At 34.6% G+C, this 19760-nt stretch overlaps 1 protein-coding gene across 1 annotated transcript; it reads right to left on the bottom strand.

Moving 5' to 3' along the window:
* Positions 1-9858: 9858 nt before the first annotated feature.
* Positions 9859-13471, bottom strand: LOC140450498 (uncharacterized). Its single transcript, XM_072544150.1, has 2 exons — positions 13412-13471; positions 9859-10185 (listed from the first exon to the last, which is right to left on the bottom strand). Exons 1-2 carry the CDS (start codon positions 13469-13471, stop codon positions 9859-9861), a joined length of 387 nt encoding a protein of 128 aa, XP_072400251.1.
* Positions 13472-19760: the final 6289 nt, after the last annotated feature.

Raw genomic sequence — 19760 nt, 5'->3', positions numbered from 1 at the left:
GTCAATTTTAATTATTGAATGACCATCAACTAATATAATGTATTGGACATTACGTCATCATTGTCGGCGTAATGACGTAATCGACGATTTTTGCCTCGACGAATTCAAAGCCTCCTACTAGAGACTTTTAACGACGCTAGAAGTATGCTTTTACTTCAACATGCATCTACGATTCACCTTTGAAAATTACTATCTTTTTGGCTCTTTACGTAGAGAAAGACGTTTAAATGAAAGTAAAAGATTGCATTTCATTTCAATAGGAACTCCACCATTGCTCTACATGTGTTTCGAGTTATTCAACTCATCATCAGGAACACTTGTGGAAGTTCAACTGAAATGAAATGCAGTCTAGTATTTGGTCATTATAACCAAAATAACAGCCAGGTACGCTAGCAGCGACATCTATACGAAGTAACAAGAAGTCCGCGGTTCACCTTTGCGGTCCACCTAATTTACTATCAGAGAGAGGTCTCTGGACTTCTTGTTACTTCGTATAGATGTCGCTGCTAGCGTACCTGGCTGTTATTTTGGTTATAATGACAAAATACTAGACTGCATTTCATTTCAGTTGAACTTCCACAAGTGTTCCTGATGATGAGTTGAATAACTCGAAACACATGTAGAGCAATAGTGGAGTTCCTATTGAAATGAAATGCAATCTTTTACTTTCATTTAAACGTCTTTCTCTACGTAAAGAGCCAAAAAGATATTAATTTTCAAAGGTGAATCGTAGATGCATGTTGAAGTAAAAGGATACTTCTAGCGTCGGTAAAAGTCTCTATAATCTTAGTAGTCTTATAGTAAGAGGCTTTGAATTTAAGGTTCACCTAATTTATATATATATATATATATATATATATATATATATATATATATATATATATATATATATATATATATATATATATATATTTGTCGTTTAAAAATGTCTCGGAAAAATCATTATTGTAGTCAAGCTCTATCAAAAGTTTTTTATTTGCTTGTTGCCTTCGGCTATAAACTTGAAACTTAAAATATATTCACTCTTTAACTGACATAAATCCGAAACGCATCATATAAGAATAGCTATGCATATAAATAATACATTATCATCTTTTTATGATTTATATACGAAATCTGTATGTGACCCAGGGTCATCCCGAGTCTTCTTCTATGCCTGAGTACCCCATTTATTATTTAAATTCGTTTCGGAGTTCCATGCTAAACGGGATGAATAGATTTTAACTGAAATGGGGGATTTACCTGAAAATCAAGATTTATATTTCGAAATGTAATCCTATCTTTACCCAGTCATGTAATTTGGTCTGCACCACAATTTATTTAACATGTGAGCTTTTCCACCTGATTTATTCGTTAAAAATGTTCGCCGTTGAAAAAAAGTATCGGTACCGAAACTTTTACAACGGTAAGGTAGAAACTGAAACAAAAAAACATTGTATTCAGGTTGTGCATATGGCGTACACTGAGAGGATTTCGCTTGGTACAACTTTGGATGCCATAAATCAAAACAATAAATTACAAAAACCGTATTATTTTTTTAAAATAAGAATAGTGGATACTAGTATGATTTTTATTTTATAGATTTGTGGCACCAACGTCCATAAACGTATTCTCGACGTATGTACATGTATCACAATAATTTATATAAAAACAATAAATTTTATTTAAAATATCGAGCAATCAAAGAAGATAGTAATTAGAGGAGGATCTGCAATTGCGATAATTCTAATATTAGTTACTTCGACACGATAATACTAGCACAAATATGACATAAACTATGTTCTTCTTCTCTAAGTTTCATCTCCTATCGAAGATTGAAAATCATCATGGCTATGCGGACTTTGTTGACTGCCGCCCTAAATAGTTCTACACTACCGCATTCAAACCCCAAGTTCTTAAGCGACGATATTCTTCGTCTTCCCACATTTCGCTTTGCTCGAATTTTACCTTGCATAATTAGCTTTAATAATGAGTATCTTTACCCTCTCATAATTTGGCCCAAGTACTCAAGGTCTCGTTTTTTTATATCCACAAGAAATCTAAGTTCCTGTAGTTGGCTGTATACCATATATAGGGTGTTTCAAAAAAAAGGTAACCCCGTCTCTAGGGTAGGTAAAAAACTGAAAAATAATTGGGGTTTGCTTAGTAAAAAATTTTTGTAACGCCATCCGTTTTCAAGATACAGGGCGTTGAAAAAAAAAATTTACGCATTTTTTACGATTTTGCCGAAACTACTTGCAACATTGTAATGAAATTTTATACGAATATGTTTTGGAAGCTGATACATCCTAATTTGTTTTTATATCTGATTCTCATAGAGGGCGCTAGTTACACGGATCGTACTAAGTATTAGTCAATATAACTTTTTTAAGAGTATAATTGTTAATCAAAATTTCAAGTAAACTTAAACATCATTCAATTTTACACGAAAAAGGTACTCTTGGTAAAACTCGATACTGTGTACCGTTTTCGGAATATTTTGATTTGAAGATTATGAAGTAATAATTGATGCTGGTAGTAATGATAAAGTTCTAATAAGTATACCTCTAGTTTCTCCAAGTGTGCCATGGAAATCTGACATTCATTGATTGTTATGACGATAAATCAACAATAATTAGAGTTTTGAAACCTTGTTATTTGTAAAATCAAGTCAAAATGTACTCAAATTTTGAATACACTGACATGTTATTAACCTTAGGCGAATGTTTAGGATGTTCTAGTGCAGCTGTGACACGTTATGCAGAAAAGTTTCCTAGAAGAAACTTACCAAGTAAAAAAACATTTAGAGCCGTTGAACGACGTTGTCGAGAAACTGGGAATGTGAGACCAAATAAAATAAATTCTGGTAGACCAAGAACAACAAGAACAATTAATAAAGAAAATAATATTTTAAATTTACTTGATCAAGATCCAACAGTTAGCGTAAGGAATATAGCAAGACAAACAAATACTTCTTCTTCAAGTACTTGGCGGATACTAAAAGAACAGCAATTACATCCTTATCATTACAGACAAGTCCAAGAGCTCTTGCCAGATGATCTACCGGTTAGAGTGGATTTTTGTGAAACGTTGCAACAAAGGACAGCCCACAATCCAATTTTTTTAAAATGCATTCTTTTTACGGACGAGGCCACCTTTACGCGACAAGGTATGTTTAACTCCCATAATGCACACTACTAGTGTGATGAGAATCCATGAGTCAAAAGGGTATCACATTACCAACACTCATTTAAAGTTAATGTTTGGGCAGCAACTTTAGGTAACAAATTAATAGGTTATCATATTCTACCTGGAAATTTAAATGGTGATATGTATCTTGTTTTTTTACACAATTCCTTATTCGAGATATTAGAAGATTTAAAGCTAAACGAGCGAAGATCTTTATTTTTTATGCACAATGAAGCTCTACCACAATTTGATAGAAGGTATCGTAATTGGTTGAGTAATCATTTTTCGAATCGATGGATTGGTAGAGGTGCAAAAGCTCCGATTCATTGGCCTCCTCGGTCATGCGATTTTAATTTGGACTACGCAGTTTGTTCGTATATTAAGGAAAAAGTCTATGCTACAGAGGTAAATTCACGCCAAGAATTGGAAGAAAGAATTCAGCGTCAATATAATGACATCATAGCTGATCCCGTACCGTTTAGAAGGTTAATGGAATCTTTAGAAAAAAAGAATAGACTTGTGTATTCGCGAAAACGGAGGGCATTTTGAACACTTACTGTAATTAAATTTTATTCTATGTTGTTAGTCATTAATTTAATTTTCTTCTTGTGAGTTTTGTTTAATTACTAACTATTTTATGCCAGCATCAATTATTACTTCATAATTTTCAAATCAAAATATTTCGAAAACGGTACACAGTATCGAGTTTTACCAAGAGTACCTTTTTCGTGTAAAATTGAATGATGTTTAAGTTTACTTGAAATTTTGATTAATAATTATAGTCTTAAAAACGTTATATTGACTAATACTTAGTACGATCCGTGTAACTAGCGCCCTCTATGAGAATCAGATATAAAAACAAATTCATGGGATGTATCAGCTTCCAAAACAAATTCGTATAAAATTTCATTACAATGTTGCCAGTAGTTTCGGCAAAATCGTAAAAAATGCGTAAAATTTTTTTTCTTCAACGCCCTGTATCTTGAAAACGGATGGCGTTACAAAAATTTTTTACTAAACAAACCCCAATTATTTTTCAGTTTTTTACCTACCCTAGAGACGGGGTTATCTTTTTTTGAAACACCCTGTATAACAAAAAATTTTAATGAAAATTCTTTAGAAAAGGTATATAATTTAAAAACCCAATCGGGCTATATGACAAAATGTTTTCGGAATCCATATTCCATCATCAGTGCACTATGTGGGTATACATGTCTTGAGCCACTAAATATATGGGTAAAAACCCGTTAAAAATTGTTTTTTAAATTTAGTTTCCATTATATGGTGGAAAATGTTATGATGTTAAAGTTACCAGTGGATTTGGTAACATGGCAACGTATGACTCCACGTGAAGTTGCTGGTCCTGAGGAGATGTGTCTACGAGGACTTGATAAAGTTGCTTTCAACAAGTCCTCGTAGACCACCATGCTTCCAAACCATAAAGAAGAGTAGTGAATACGTAACACCGAAGCATTCTTCGGCGTAGTCCTAATCTTATATCCCGACAACAAAGAAACTTTTAAAGTTTAACGAATGATGCACGTGCTATTTCAACACGTGTCTTATTTTCTTTGGTTTGATGATTGATTTGATGTTATCCATGTTCCTAAGTATTTATAGGTATTCACACTCTTAATTACAGTATCCGCAACAATCAATTGCATGTTTGCATCTGCTGATTTAGTCATGATTATGCATTTAGTTTTTTTCAAATTCATCCTTAGTCCGTATTCATGACAGCATTCATTGAGGCGTTGCATTACGCTGTTGTAATCCGTCATTATTACTGTATCGTCTGCAAAACGCAAGTTATTCAAAGCTTCTCCATTAACATATACTTTCTGTTGAATCTGAGAGCGCTTTAACATTTTCCACTTTCCCAATAAATACTCCTCTCTGTATTTTTTGATATCTCGAGAGTTCTGATTGTCAACTATAATTTTCATGTCACGACTGTCAATATTTTCTACAAACTTTTTATGCCAAACCTTATCAAATGCCTTTTCAAAATCTAACATAAGATATAACCTATGTGAATCAATTGTAATTGAACTACAATTTTTCTAGAGTGAACGGGTTCTATTATTTCGAACAATTTTAAAATAGATATTTATTTGTAATCATTCTTCTTCTACTTTTTCAGTGCCTTATCCGGTCCGGATGTTGGCGATCATCGGGGCTATCATGGTTTTGTTGACTGCTCTGCGAAACAGCTCCGCAGAGGTCATCTCAAACCATTGTCGGAGGTTTTTCTACCATGAGATACGACGGCGCCCCGGTCTTCTCCTGCCAAATACTTTACCCTGCATAACAAGTTGAAGAATTCGATATTTTTTTTCGTTTTGCATCACTTGGACGAAGTACTCAAGCTTACGTTGTTTCACCGAATTAAGCACTTCTTTTTCTTTTGTCATGTGCTGTAGGACCTCAACGTTGTTGATATGGTCCACATACGATATTTTCAGTATCCTCCTGTAGATCCACATCTCGAAGGCCTTAACCCGCTTTTGAGTAGCTTACGTTCGTTTCCAGACTTCAACGTCATATAGTAACATTGGAAGAATGTAGCACCTCACTATCCGCATCTTGATTCATAAACTGAGATCACTGCAGCACAGCAAGGATCTCAACTTGATAAATGTAGACCGTGCAATTTCAATTCTGGATATAATCTCTTGGGCGTAGTCTCATTGTGATTTGAGGTTAGTTCTGAAGTAAGTGAGTCTGTCGACTCTCTGGATCTCTTCGCTAACTACCATTAGTGCCGCGGGATCTAAATTTGCACGACTGACAATCATGAATTTAGTTTTCTTAATATTAAGGTCTAGTCCGTATGTTACGCTCACAGTTCTCGCTCGGTGTAGTAAGGCTTGTAGATCATTTAGGCTGGTTGCTAGTAACACAGTGTCATCGGCATAGCGGATATTATTGATGTATTCACCGTTCACTCGGATTCCCATCTCTAGGTTTGTAAGGGCTTAAGTAAAAATTTCCTCAGAGTATATATTAAAAAGATTCGGCGAGAGCACACAGCATTGCCTTACTCCTTGCGTGATCTTTACTTGGTCGGTCAGCTGGTCTTCGACCTTGACTTGAGCACGCTGGTTCCAGTATAAATTCATGATGATCCGAATGTCCTTCTCATCCAATCCTACTCTTTGTAGGGCGGTGACCATCTTCTGGTGCTGACAACGATCAAATGCCTTGGCGGAGTCAATAAAACAAACATATACATCACAACCTGACATCCCGGCATTTCTGAAGTAGGACTTGTAAGGTGAAAAGTGCTTCACGTGTATCCGCGGAATTGCGGAATACAAATTGCATTTCACCGACATTTTCTTCGCATTTCTTGTAAATTCTGGCATGTATGATTTTAATAATAATTATAAGTGCATGACTCTTAAGGCTAATAGTTCGGAAATCTTCGCACGTTTTCGCAGATAGTTTTTTTGGTAGTGTTACAAATGTTGACAATATCCATTTCTCTAGGATATTACCTAAATCCTACATGGCGTTAAACAGTTCAGTTAACTCGTTCGTGCTCACTTCACTCATCACCTTAATAAGTTCAACATGTATTTCGTCCGATCTGTGACCTTACCATTTTTAGACTGTTTTAAAGCTCCTTTCGCCTCGCTTTCTAGTATTGACGGCCCTGTCATGCAACTAATTTCTGGAAGGTTGCCTCGGTAGTCCCAGAAAAGTTCTTCGATGTACATTTTCCAGGTCACCAACTTCTCCTTAACTGTCGTCGCTAGGTTCCCGTCCTTGTTTATGAGGAGTGTGTGTGTGTCCTCTTATATTGACCAGTGACTTCTCGAATCTTTTGGTGGATAATACGATCATGTTTCACTTGAAGCACTTCGATCTTCTGCTCTGGCTCTTCGTATTTCTTTTTTAAAAATTTGACTTCTTGGTATTTATTTGCGTCCCTGTTTTTCATTAATCTCCTTTGGTCCATCATCTGTAGAATGTCATCAATCATCAATTCTGTATTTTTTACTCTTATTTTCTTTTCCAAATGTTCTTTTCCCATATTAAACATGACCTCTTTGATATAACTCCATTTTTGTTCTACACTTTTTTCTTGTTGTTTGGTGGTTTATAGATTTTCTCTCATTACATCTCTTACGTTCTGATGAACTACGGGGTCTTTTAGAGTGTCATAATCCAGGTTCTGGTTAGGTTTACTTTTGATGAGTTTCTTTAGTTTAAGTTCTATCTGACCCAATAATGGGTTGTGGTCCGATGAGACGTCTGCTCCTGGGAAGGTCTTAGGCGAAGTAATCATTTTTACTATTAAACGCGTGTTATCGAAGAAATTGTTTGTTTGAACTTGACTGAGAAATAATTATTGGGTATCTTTTAATGAAAGAACAAGTAACTTAATTTTTTGTTTAGTTTAGTAGATTATCTCATATTACGAATAAGAACAAAACCGTGTAGTAAAACTGTGTAAGAAGCAGTAAGACTAGTGACAAAAAAGTGGTAGGTGTCTCTGATGACAAAAAAGAGTGTAACAGAAGGGAAATAAACCCTTAAGATATTTAATAATTCATATTAGAGTTTTAATATAAGTATTTATTTGCGTTTTGGATTGGAAGTAGGTCAAAAAATGGAACGTAATATCATTATAATAATTTCTAAATATTTTTATGTTTATTCGTGCTTTTGTTAATGTAAACCGATCTTGGAGACGAATATTGTTTTGTTTTCAATCATCTAAGGATTCGGATTTGTCGATCGGCGAATCGGAAATCGGCAAAGAAAACCAAATAGCCTAAATAAAAAGACGCATACAATTGTCTTGGGTAGCTTTCGATAAGTTAAGCTTTATCTTGAAGAATAAAGATATACCAATGTGTCTAAAACGTAGAGTTTATGACAAATGTATCTTACCTGTAACTACATATTGACTGGAGACCATGGCCTTTACAAGGAAAACCTTAGAGCTCAGCTCAGTACAACCCAAAGAGCGACGGAGAGGGCCATGCTAGGGATTAGTTTGAGAGACAGAATTTGAAATATTGATACTCGTGAAAGGACAAAGATTACTGATGTCGCAGAATGTATAGCAAGGCTCAAGTGACAATGGATCGGACATCGCCCGAGATAATCCCGAAAAATGGACAGAGAGATTCATAAACTGGAGACCAAGAGAGAACAAGCGGGGAGTAGGCAGACCACAGAAGAGATGGGTAGATGATATCAAACAAGTCGCGGGCAAGCAGTGGATGAGAATTGCCAAGAGTAGAAATCAATGGAATCAAATGGAAGAGGCCTATGTCCAGCAGTGGACGAATACAGGCTAAAGAAGAAAAAGAAGAAGGATTCAGAACAAACTGCTTATCAGTCGTTATGCGAGGCCGCAAGTTGCGACCTCTCTCAATTGTAAACACGTTAGAAGATTGTAATAACAAGTGAAAAGTAATATCTGTGTTTTCTTGTTGGGTGCAGCGGTAAAATCTCGACACCAGAAGAGGTAGAGCAAGGTCAAGAGGTAAATAGTGATCACGTGCGATGTGTAGAGAGTAATTATTCAAAATTGTGTATATAATACAAATATCGACTAATTTTACCTACAATTACTTTTGTAAGGTTGACTCAAAATGTGAAGTTTCTTAATTCTTGAGGCAGGAAGTGCTGAGCTACCAACTCGTGTGGTTGCAAGAATACACTTTTAGATTTAATTAAATAATTAGAATAGACTAAGACGCCGCTTAGTGAAGATGTGTCTTTATTCTTCATTAGCTACCTAACATTGAAAACAATCTCCCTCCGGAAACTTACACAAATCAAACTGAGAGGTCTCTAAAAGGGAAGAAATAATTGAACCAAATTTTGGACGAGAGGTTTGTCTTTTATTGGAAAAGAAAAAATTATAAAACAAATCTGCAGTATTTTCCTTAAAAACTAAAACCAGAAATAAAAATATTGTCACTGAGTCCACCGAAGTTACCACCTACAAATTTGAAACGATTGAATTTAAAACTTCACATGAAACCAGTTAGATGTGTTTTTTAATTAGAAAATAGTACTTTGGCTGTCGTAAAAAGACAACAGTAGTTAGCTGTGGGCTACCAGTCGTGTCACAATTGTCGAATAGTGGACGTATTTAAATATGGACGCTAGCGCCGACTCTACTTAGGCCAATCAGCCACGATACTGGAGGGTACCGTTGTTTTTGAATTTTATATCTTCTCAACATTTCCAACAACCGTTTTTCCCTATAGACCCACGAATTTTATCATCATGTCCAATCCGATCTATTCCACAAGCTTTTTATACGCTGTAAAAACCTTTATCGAAGTCGATATTTACGTTAAAAATGGGTAGGTATACGATACTCGTTTCGTTTCTGAAGCCGACTTCTTTGGAACTTTATCCACCGAATTTTGTACTTGTACCATATGTTTAAAGTTTAGGTGAATGGGCTATTTAACGCATTCACCATTTTGTTAACAGGTTTTTTATTCCTAATTTAAAAAAAATTTCTAAAAGTTATTGCTTTTGATACTAGGTAAAATAAAGATAGTTGTGTTTGTCATATATGTGTGTATTTTAGTTTCCGGACAATAAAAATACCACCTTTAGAATTGTCAACTAAAATCATGGCTATTTGCCTACAAGACCGAGGCCAAAGTAAGTAGTGAGATATCAATTATTCCAATCTCTTTTAAAACAATTTTAAACCATAGTTTCTCTAACACCAAAATCCAAGGACACATATTCGGCTTCTGTCGTTGATTGTGCCACTATGTTCTGTTTTTTTGGTTCTTCCAGACCATTGTCTAGCTTAAATACGTTGTCTGCATCAGTGTAGCGTATTATCTTGATTTGTTTAGTTTTTCTGTACATCATTTTATAATGGGCAGTATATTTCAGATATCTAAAACGTTTTACTGCTTTCTTATGTTCACCACTCCAAGCATGAAAGAATCTGCTTACCTGATGAACTTCAAATGTAATATCTAGGCGACTGGTGGTTGATATAAATAGTAGTGAACCAACAGCCTAACGATATAGCAAATATTTATTACAATTTAAAATATTTTCTTTAGACAAAGGTGCGCTAGGCTCAGCAGGAATCTTTAACGGATTAGCAGTAGTCATATTAAATTTACTAAGTAGTTTTCTATGTAATAACAAGTCCATCATCAACATAAATTGCTAAATAATTTTCAGCATTTGTAAAATTACCAACAAAACACATTGATCACTTTTTAATTGTCTAAGGTCAGATTTATTCCAAAAACGCCAAATTCCAAAAATTCTATAAATGCATAAAAGAAAGCACACAGTCATTTAGACCAAAACTAACGATTTGCAAAGACAATGACGGAGAACTACTAACAGAGAAGCAAAAAATTATAATGAGATGGAAACAATATTTCGAAGAAAATCTAAATGCAGACAACGAAAATGAGCAGAACGAGACAATATATTATACGGCGGAGCTGCACATCAAAAATCCGAGTTATGAAGAAGTAGTTCAGATAATAAATAAACTAAAAAACAATAAAGCACCAGGAACGGACGAAATTTCGGCAGAATTATTAAAGCATGGAGGATCCGAACTCTCAGAAAGAATTCATTACCTAATAACATTAATATGGACGAAGGAGCAAATGCCAGAGGAATAGACAGTTGGCCTCATAAAGCCAATATATAAAAAAGAAGATAAGAGGGAATGCCAGAATTATAGGCCAATTACATTGCTAAATGTAATATACAAAATTCTCTCTGGTATAATCTACAATAGATTATTAGAATACTCGGAAAATATAATTGGTGATTATCAAAATGGATTCAGACCAAATAGAGCTAACTACAGATAACATATTCATACTAAGAACGATACAAGAAAAAGCTTATGAATACGAGATAGACCTATATAATATGTATATAGACTTTAAACAAGCTTTTGATAGTGTGAAAAGAGACAGAATGCTGGAAGACCTTTGTAATCTAGGTATACCTAAGAAATACATCAGCCTCATAAAAATGACGTTGCAGGGTTCAAAATCCGCAGTCAGAGTAGATGGAGAACTGACTTCCCTGTTTAACATCAACATGGGAGTAAGACAGGGAGATGCCCTATCAACCATGCTATTCAACCTAGTTCTTGAGGCAGTCATCAGAAAAACCAATATAACCGACCCTATAAACACCAAATCAGTACAAATTACTGCATATACAGCCATCATTAGTAGGAATAAGCCACGACTAATGGAAGTATTCAAACAAATTGATCCTGAAGCAAGAAAAAGAGGTCTCAAAATAAACGAAGCAAAAACGAAGTATATGACAGTCAAAAGAATAACTGACAATGAAAATAATATCACAATAGACAACTATACTATCGAACGAGTGGATGCCTTTACATATCTCGGCACAAAAATCAATCAGAAGAACTCCGTAAGTAGCGAAATTAATGCACGTATTTCCAGCGGGAATCGTACATACTATGCTAATAAAAGATTGATAACAACGAAATTATTAGACAAAAGAACCAAAATGACTATCTACAGAACACTGATTCGACCCGTAGTAACCTATGGATGTGAAATTTGGGTAATGACGAAAAAAGATGAAGTCCAACTCAGGACATTCGAGAGAAAAATACTGAGGAAAGTATATGGCCCGGTACAAGAGGAAGATGGCACATGGAGAATCAGGAGAAACGACGAGGTTAATGAGTTAAATAAAGGTTATAACATTGTAAGATTTGTGAAAAGTCAAAGACTGTCATGGCTGGGACATGTGCAGAGACAAAACGATGCAAAAACAACAAAGAAAATGTTACAATGGAAGCCCATAGGAAGGCGAAAAAAAGGAAGGCCCAGAACGAGATGGTTGGATGACGTGGAAGACAACCTGAAAACAATGAACATAAGACAATGAAGAAGAAGGGCACAAGAGAGATCTGAATGGATGGACATAGCCAGACAGGCAAAGACCCATCCAGGGTTATGATGCCAAAAGAAGAAGAAGAAAGTCAGATTTATTAAGTTTTGTGACTTCTTATTTCCAAACCAGTTGGCTGTTTGATATACACACACTCTTGCAACACAATATACAGAAAACCGCATTCAACCAGACATACTTTATAGCGAGTAGAATTACCGTCTGAATCAGTCTTAACACGATAAAGCCACTTATTATCTATCACTTTTGCACTATTGAGTAATTTTACCAAGTCTCCTGTGTTACCAAACTTAAGGGTATCTATTTCTTCCTTCATTGCTTGTTGTCAAGTATTTCACAGTAGTTTGCTACACCATAGTAGTCAGGATTAGATAATGTATTTATGTTGCGTAATTGTCTGTCACTACTATTATAATCTTCGGCATAATATAACAGATTACAATCAAAATCCTCATCATCATAATCTGTTGCTTAAAAACTACTACATTGTGATATTTCTAAACTCTCTTCATTGTCACCTTCTTGAATGTCATATATAGCTTCATAGTCTCTTTCTTCATTGTCATCCAAGATTTCAAATTTTAACCCAAAAATGTCCTTCTTATTTTCACTTGTTACATTTTCATTAAAATTAACATTGCAGCTTACTTCAGTTCTTCTCTTTTTACAATCTCAAAGTCTATATTTTAATGAATATCCATTATATCCAACAAACAATAATTTTCTTGATTTTAATCAAACCTCTTACGGAACTGTAATGGTATCAACATGTAAGATGTACTACCAAAATTTCTGATATGCTTTGGATCTGGTTTTCGTCTAAACCACTTTTTATATGGAGTCATGTTTTGTACTTGATTTGAAGCTGTTCTATTAAAATCATATACAGGAGTTTACAGCTTCAGTCCACAATTCTTGTGACACATTTTTGTTAATAAGCATAGTCCTCGCACTTTCAAAAATTGTCCTTCACTGCCCCTCAATGCTGCCATTATGTTGACGTGTATATGGAGCTGAACCTGAACATACATGTAATATACCATTTTCACTTTCACTAAAAAAAATATACCATTTTTACCTAAAAGACACTTTTTATATTATCTCCTTTACCTTGGTCACTTCTTATAATATTATTATCAGTTTGATTTTAGATCAATATTTTAAAATCCTTAAATTTTTTAAGAACATCTGACTGATTTAGAATAAACACTGCAGCAAACACTACAATCATCTTTAAATAAAACAAAATATTTTGATCCACTTGGAGAGGAAATGTTTACTGGTTTACATACATCTGTGTGAATCATTTTACCTGGTTTAGCTGATCTGATTCTTGTAAGACTTTTATGATATTTTCTTGACTGCTTCCCATGCTGGCATGTCTCACAGAAAAATTCTTCTTTGTCTTCAACTCTTATATTTTCTACTAAATTAAATATTTTCTTAGTTGTACTGAAGTTAATATACAACAGGCGGTCATGCCATAACTTGATTGAAATTGATGTTTTGTAAGCTAAATTACATTCTACAATAGTTTTAACTCTAAATTGCATGTCTTACAAATTGTCTCTACGTACTTCAACATAATATATGAAATGTTTGTATTTGGCTCTATTTTGGCAATTTTTGGGGGTAATAAGTTTTTATCTGTCATAGCTTTCACTGAAAATAAGCTGTGGCTAAGTTCAGGAACATAAAGGACATTATTTATAGTATAATCATACCACTTAACCTTGGACATTAATGTCTGTGTTTCAATGACAACTTTACCTTCTGCAGAAATCAACTTGTTGTTTGCCATTGTAACACATGTAGATTTAGCTAGTCATTCTAATTTTAAAAACAACAATTTTTCAAGAACCATGTATAGGCTAGCTACTGAGTCATATATCCACTGACTTTTATTAAACTGAATACACTGGAGGTTGATCAATACATAAAAGAAATATCACATATGTAAGCTAGGTTACTTCCTGATGACCTATTTTTATTTTCATTTTTGAAATCAATTATTTTCTTTCTCCACTCTTTATCCCAATATCCCTTTCGTTAACAATAATTACAAGTGGTATTTTTCTTTAAGTCCTGTATATTTGTTGTCGTTTTACGAGTACTTTCCTTTGTAAAGCCTCTACTTATAAAGCAAGATGGGATATTTTACAGACATCATATTCTAGTTTCTTCTTTAAGCAATCTTGCTGCTAAATTTTTAAAAGTTTGCTGATTACTAGCTACGAACTTTCAGACAATACCAAAGGCATTCAATCTAAGTGGTAAACTATTAATTACTTTAAAACGAACAGTACTATTACTAATAGTTTTGTACCATCTTTTATCTGCCTTACTAAAAGCTTTATTGTAGATATGTTGCAACCATTGCATTCTTATCCATTTTCTATTTATAAAACTTTTGGTATAGTAATTTTCTAGAGATTTCTGTCTATTATTTTTTAATCTTTTTAAATCTTAAAATACGGTATCTGGGCACATATATAGTTTGTTATTTTCTTCCATTTTTTTTAATATTGTTCTGAAGCTATTTTCTTGTGGCATTTTAAATTAATTACTATTTAACTGGGAATAAGCCACAATTAAAGGTTAAAATACGTTTATTGACGTTTCAATTTCCACTTCGGAAATCGTTCTCAAAATACAAACATTAGTAAATTAAACAAATTTTGTTTTTGTTACTTAGTGAAAAATTCTTCTATTAATTTAATTTTATCTGACTCATCTATATTGACAATTCAGACATACATTATACATTTTAAAGTAGACGACTTTAAAATGAGATTGCCAATATTGTTGAGTTGCGTTCCTGGGACGACTTTACTTATAAGATAGTTCATTCGATTACATGAAATCAACTTTAACTTGAGAATATCCGTCAGAAAAGATCATAACATGTAATTCGTCTTTAAAAAGACAACTAAATGCCATGATGACAGTAAAATTCTCCTGTTAGTGATTCCATAGTAAATTATGAGGGAAAAACCAGGAAAAAAACCTCATAATACTATCCCGACATGGTAAGTATTTGATCTTGCATTTATTTTACCTTCAATAAATACCAAATTCCGATTTTATATGTTTGTTATTTAAAAAATATAAATGATGACCCATATTGAAAGAGGAAGTTATTAAAAAAAAAATACCAGTATTGGTAAGTCAGTAACATATAGAGAATACATCATCAATAAACGTATTTTAACCTTTAATTGTGGCTTATTCCCAGTTAAATAGTAATTAATTCCATTTTTTTGGTCCCTTGCTTTCTCTCTCCAATTTCTCACGCTTATTTCTGACAATTCTTGCTTTACTGCTTCCAGCCATTTCTTCTTTGGACGTCCTCTACTTTTTTTCCCTTTTGTCCCTCCTTCAGTATTGTATTAACATTTAGATCCTCTAGCATTCGTATAATGTGACCAAGCGATCTAGCTCTTTGGGCTCGTATTTTTCCCGTAATTGCTGGTTTTTCATACATCCTCATTATTTCTTTATTCGTTCGTCTTCTCCAAATATTCTCTGCCGTCTTTATTCCTCCAAAGGTTTTTCTGAGCACCTTTCTTTCCCAGATCTCTACTTTTTTTTCTTTCTGCTGGCTCCTAATCCACGTTTCACGGGCATACATCACTGTGGGTATGATTACTGTCTCGTAGACTCGCAGTTTAGCTGTTCTTGGCGCAATGTTTGCTTTCACTAATGAATTTATTGACCCTATCACTCTGCTTTCCTTCATTGATCTCTTTTTCTTCTTTTGCATTGTCTGTTATGGTTACTCCTAAGTATTAAAATTTTGACACTTTTTCAAAACTATACACAGTCTCTGCTCCTTTCATTTTGATATATTTGTTATTATCTTTTATGTCCTCTCTCAGTTCCATATATTGCGATTTTGTTTGGTTTATTAATAATCCGTATCTTTTGGCTTCTTCTTCAAATTTCTAGGAAACTTTTTCTAAATGTTTTTTGTTCTCGCTAGTATCACCACTTTATCGGCGTAGGATACGCACTGTTCCCTGCTATTGAAAATAGTCCTGTTTGTGCTTATATTTGATCTTCTTACGATTTGTTTTAATACTAGGTTAAATAAATTCGTTGATAGCAGATCCCCTTCTTTTAAACCTCTATTTACTGTAAACTGTCTTAAAAAAGCTTTCTTTCATTATTACCCTATTTATCGTGTTCCGAAGCGTCATTCTCACTAGCCTTATAAGATTTTCTGGTATTTCTAATGTTCTCATGGCCTCATATAGCATCCTTCGATTTAGTGAGTCATATGCTTGTTTAAAATCGATAAATAGCATATGTAATCCTAAGTTTTGTTCGTAGCTATTATTTTGTATTAATTTTAACTTATTATTTATACTTATTTGACCAGTAGTCGTTCTTCCTGGTCTAAAACCTCCCTGGTACTCTCCAATCACTTTGTTGTCATATTTTATTAATCTTTTCCTAATCATTTTTGCAAGTATTTTATAGACTATTTTCAATAGTCTTTTAATAGTTGTAGTTATAATTAATAATTTTAATACCTTTATGGTATTAAAATGGTACTGTCTATTTGATAGATTGACAACTGTCGCTAAAATGTCATTATTTCTATTTAGGTTATCTAAAGTGTGTATACTGTTTTGTTCTAATAGAATATTAAATTTATTTAAATGTATATCTCTTTGTTTAATATATGAATTTTCATAAACTATATGTAAACTAAAAATAATTTGATCAAAATCAGAATTTGATATCACATCGAAAAGCAAATCTTCAATACTTACAATATCTTGTTTAACAAAAACTAAATTTGATCTATGATATTGTAACTTCAGAACAATATTAAGAAACCGTTATGGGCCCAGCGTTATTCAAAATTTTCGGAGATTGAAAATTCTATACAAGAAACTGACACATTGTCAAAATTCAATCAAATTTTTACGAAGATGTAGAGACAACAACCTAATACCAAAGGGCTTAAAGTTACGTCCAGCATATTCAAGCAGAAGGTTGAACAACATTCTACATAGAGCCAGCTTGTCCATGATCCGCGAACGGTTACAATATCATAGATCAAATTTATTTTTTGTTGAACAAGATATTGTAAGTATTGAAGATTTGCTTTTCGATGTGATATCAAATTCTGATTTTGATCAAATTATTTTTAGTTTACATATAGTTTATGAAAATTCATATATTAAACAAAGAGATATACATTTAAATAAATTTAATATTCTATTAGAACAAAACAGTATACACACTTTAGATAACCTAAATAGAAATAATGACATTTTAGCGACAGTTGTCAATCTATCAAATTAAAATGGTAATTGAAGAGAGAAATTTTCTCTTTTTTTGTATAAATAGGACAAATAAGAGCACTATTCCATTATTCGGCATTCCTTTCTTTTGCAAAATTATTAGTGCCAAGTTAAATATCCTGTTCTTCAATCTTTTGCCACCTTCCTTGAAAATCTCAGCTCGGATACCACTTTCTCCCGCAGTTTTGTTATTTTTTAGGTCTCTTGTTATTTTTTTTGGCTTCATTCAAAGTTTGTTCCTCGCACGTCCTTTCTTCATCTTCCTGCCAATTCTCATTTCCCTCAAGTTCTTCTTGTTGGTCTGTATTTAATAGATCTTCGAAATAAACCTCCCATCTGTTTAAGTTTTCTGTTGTTTCACCTAGAAGTAAGCCTTTGTTGTGAATTTATTAAAAGGTTCAATATTTATAACACTTACGGATTTAATTTATTTCTTTATTTATATTAACTTATCTGACAATATAAAAATGTTTTATTTTTATACATAAATCGCCGTTATCTCGAAAAGTCCAAATCATTCTTGAGTAGACGGCGAAACGGTAAAGGCAAACTGGATTTCCCTCGCATCGGTTCGACCTTTTTCTGAAAGGTCGTTCAGGTAAATAGATGCCTCTCGTAAACTCTACAACATATTAGAATAAAAACATGTTACAGGTTAAAACTATGACTCATATTTTTACGTAACATTGCCCCCCTCTCAAAAGATGGTTCCTTCTGGAACCTTGTCGGGACTAGAACTGGAACGGTATGCTGGTATCGGCAACTGGACCCTCTTTTACAACTTCCAGTTGTATAAAAATGACAAGGGACGGTTTTCTCTCCGCACAAGGTACTTAGCGGATTGCAACAGACTAACACCTGGACTTCGGTGTCTTTGAAGATCTCCTCCACCATATTTCGGATAACCCTCCAATCTAATTGGCGGCACTCCAACTTTGGCATGGCTAACTTTTGCACGTCGGACTCTAGTACGTGCTCTCTCAATTGAAGTAAGGCTTCCCACACATCTCGGTAGGTAGGTTGGTCACGGGCAGTGTCTTTTGTTACCAGGTAGAAAAGGTAACGTGATGCATCTTGGAGTTTCAAGGTTTTACCGGGAGCTGGCACCTGGCATTGAAGTTCTGCAACTCGACCAAACTTCCTTCGAAAGACGGATGCCAACCCTGGTGCGTCTTTGATACTGGCCGGGATGGTAAGGGCCAGTGAGTAGTCATCGGGGAGCGCGAGTAGATCTTGCTTTTCTTCAGTGGTAACACCATGTCTTGCTTTACCGGTACCTCCATAGGCACCCATGAATTCCTCAAACGTGAGGTCAGACACGTCTTGGACTTGGTTTACTTCCACTTCTTCATCTACGTCGTGGTCACCTTCGAAAGACGACAACCGGTTATGGTGTACTATCATCGGCTTTCCCCTCGGAATCTTGCTTATTCGGTAGATGACATCGTTGATCTTCTCCACAATGAGGTATGGACCTTCCCAAAACTGCTGCAATTTGGGAGAACAACCTTTTCGCTTCTTGGGATTATACAGCCATACTTTGTCGTCCTTCTTAAAGCAAACCTTTTCGGCTTGTTTATCGTACCGTTTCTTCATTCTGTCGCTAGCGATCTGAAGGTGGGAACGGACCAACTCATGTACATCGTCCATTCTTCTTCGTAATTCGATCACATAATCTTCACCTGCTACATCTTCTCCAGGTTTACATCCAAACTCGAGATCACAAGGTAGTCGCATTTCGCGTCCGAATAGGACTTTGGCTGGTGTCTGGCCTGTTGATTCGTTAACAGCAGATCTGTAGGCCATTGTGAAGAACGGAAGGTATTGGTCCCAGTCTCGCTGATGATCGGACACCATCTTTGTCAAATACTTGCCAACTGTCCTATTCATTCGTTCTACCATACCATCCGATTGCGGATGATACGCGGTAGTTCTTGTTTTCTTCATGCCTAGTCTATCACATATTCCTTGGAATAGATCGCTTTCGAAGTTCCTGCCTTGGTCACTATGTATCTCCAAAGGCACTCCAAATCCGCTGATATATTCTTGGATCAACTTATCTGCAACGGTGGCGGCCTTCTGGTCGGGAAGTGCGTAAATCTCGACCCACTTAGTAAAGTAATCCATTACTACCAGCATGTACTTGCCTCCATTTTCACTTTCTGGAAATGGCCCAGCGATGTCCAAAGCTATTCTTTCAAACGGGCTTCCAACATTAAATTGTCTCATAGGAGCTCTCCTTTTTCGGTGAGGCCCGTTACTCGTAGCACAAATAGTACATTTCTTACACCAGTCTTTTACGTCGTCGGAACTGTTCATCCAATAAAACCGTTCCCGAATTCGCTG

The sequence above is a fragment of the Diabrotica undecimpunctata genome, chromosome 9 (genome assembly GCF_040954645.1).
Source record: "Diabrotica undecimpunctata isolate CICGRU chromosome 9, icDiaUnde3, whole genome shotgun sequence".
NCBI lineage: Eukaryota > Metazoa > Arthropoda > Insecta > Coleoptera > Chrysomelidae > Diabrotica > Diabrotica undecimpunctata.
Note: the sequence above shows the minus strand (reverse complement) of the source record. Positions and strands in the feature narration are given on the sequence as shown.

Excerpts from the sequence above, each read along its gene's own strand:
- LOC140450498 (XM_072544150.1), bottom strand. The coding sequence starts at position 13,471 with ATGGGAAGCAGTCAAGAAAATATCATAAAAGTCTTACAAGAATCAGAT. Across the intron at positions 10,186-13,411 it reads AATCAGATCAGCTAAACCAG|GCTGTTGGTTCACTACTATT; the intron begins GTAAAATGATTC and ends CTATATCGTTAG.